This window comes from Oncorhynchus gorbuscha, unplaced genomic scaffold (genome assembly GCF_021184085.1).
Source record: "Oncorhynchus gorbuscha isolate QuinsamMale2020 ecotype Even-year unplaced genomic scaffold, OgorEven_v1.0 Un_scaffold_2809, whole genome shotgun sequence".
Lineage (NCBI taxonomy): Eukaryota > Metazoa > Chordata > Actinopteri > Salmoniformes > Salmonidae > Oncorhynchus > Oncorhynchus gorbuscha.
Genome location: NW_025747217.1, coordinates 62,501 through 64,734, shown reverse-complemented (window position 1 = coordinate 64,734; position 2,234 = coordinate 62,501). Strand labels below are relative to the sequence as shown.

The window sequence follows — 2,234 nt, the reverse complement described above, 5'->3', positions numbered from 1 at the left end:
AGAGATGTGTGTGTAGAGAGAGAGAGAGAGGTGTGTAGAGAGAGGTGTGTGTGTGTGTGTAGAGAGAGGTGTGTGTGTAGAGAGAGAGAGAGAGAGAGTGTGTGTGTAGAGAGAGAGAGAGGTGTGTGTAGAGAGAGAGAGGTGTGTGTGAGAGAGAGAGAGAGGTGTGTGTGTGTGTAGAGAGGTGTGTGTGTAGAGAGAGAGAGGTGTGTGTGTAGAGAGAGAGAGGTGTGTGTGTAGAGAGAGAGAGGTGTGTGTGTAGAGAGAGAGGTGTGTGTAGAGAGAGAGAGTTGTGTGTAAGAGAGACACATGCAGTTAACATCATGACTCCACACACCAGGTGACCACAATCCTAACCCTCCTCTACTTCAGGACTACAACATCTCCCTAAAGAACTACAACCCCCACAGAGAGTATCACAGAGAAGGTGACCACCATCACTATGGATGTCACAACCCCCTGATCTCAACCCTCCTCCACTTCAGGACTACAACGTCTCCCTAAAGAACTACAACCCCCTGAGCTCCACAGGACTACAACATCTCCCTAAAGAACTACAACCCCCACAGAGAGTATCACAGAGAAGGTGACCACAACCCCCTGATCCTAACCCTCCTCTACTTCAGGACTACAACATCTCCCTAAAGAACTACAACCCCCACAGAGAGTATCACAGAGAAGGTGACCACAACCCCCTGATCCTAACCCTCCTCTACTTCAGGACTACAACATCTCCCTAAAGAACTACAACCCCCACAGAGAGTATCACAGAGAAGGTGACCACAACCCCCTGATCCTAACCCTCCTCTACTTCAGGACTACAACATCTCCCTAAAGAACTACAACCCCCACAGAGAGTATCACAGAGAAGGTGACCACAACCCCCTGATCCTAACCCTCCTCTACTTCAGGACTACAACGTCTCCCTAAAGAACTACAACCCCCTGAGCTCCACAGGACTACAACGTCTCCCTAAAGAACTACAACCCCCTGAGCTCCACAGGACTACAACGTCTCCCTAAAGAACTACAACCCCCAGGGTTCCGAGCAGAGCAGCCATGAACGCAGAGACCCAGGTTAAGTGTGTGCTGGTGGGGGACAGTGCTGTCGGGAAGACGGCCCTCCTGGTTCGCTTCACCTCAGAGACCTTCCCTGAGTGCTACAAACCAACTGTGTATGAGAACACTGGAGTAGAGGTGTTCATGGACGGGACTCCGGTAGGAAAAATACATTAACTACTACAATAATACCCTTTACATCATTAACCTACTACAATAATACCCTTTACATCATTAACCTACTACAGTAATACCCTTTACATCATTTACCTACTACAATAATACCCTTTACATCATTAACCTACTACAATAATACCCTTTACATCATTAACTACTACAATAATACACTACAAATCATTTAACTACTACAATAATACCCTTTACATCATTAACTACTACAATAATACACTACAAATCATTTAACTACTACAATAATACCCTTTACATCATTAACTACTACAATAATACCCTTTACATCATTAACCTACTACAATAATACCCTTTACATCATTTAACTACTACAATAATACCCTTTACATCATTAACTACTACAATAATACCCTTTACATCATTAACCTACTACAATAATACCCTTTACATCATTAACCTACTACAATAATACCCTTTACATCATTAACTACTACAATAATACCCTTTACATCATTAACTACTACAATAATACACTACAAATCATTAACCTACTACAATAATACCCTTTACATCATTAACCTACTACAATAATACCCTTTACATCATTAACTACTACAATAATACCCTTTACATCATTAACTACTACAATAATACCCTTTACATCATTTAACTACTACAATAATACCCTTTACATCAGGGCTGTTCAACTGGCGGCCCGCGGACCAGATCCGGCCTGTTTATTCATTTAGACTGGTCCTTATGAGCGTTAATGAAAATCCCCCGTTCAGCGCCAAGCAATATGGTGATTGTCTGTCGTGTTGGTTGATAGCGGTTTCTAGAGCTTATTTAGTCGGCACGTTGATGATCTGTTTTCTTCATATGAATTTGGTTTCCAGAGTTTTGTGAATGTTTTTTAAAATATAAAACATGGGACTCTTTAGAGACGGGGACAAATCGACCTCATGGCTGAGGGAAAGGAATTCAAATGATTTTTTTGTATTTATTTTTTGTTTTATATATATATAT

General features: G+C 41.9%; 1 protein-coding gene across 2 annotated transcripts in view; it reads left to right on the top strand.

The window, feature by feature from the left end:
• Window positions 1-354: 354 nt before the first annotated feature.
• LOC124026766 (rho-related GTP-binding protein RhoH-like) overlaps window positions 355-2,234 on the top strand; it is a 6,788-nt gene continuing 4,908 nt past the window's right edge. For both annotated transcript variants that reach the window (XR_006837301.1, XM_046339508.1), the window contains exons 1-2: window positions 355-825; window positions 967-1,217. Coding sequence is in view for 1 of the 2 variants with exons in the window: in XM_046339508.1 (XP_046195464.1) it covers window positions 1,059-1,217 (159 nt within the window). In the remaining variant the exon portion in view is untranslated. The remainder of the gene's footprint in view (window positions 826-966; window positions 1,218-2,234) is intronic.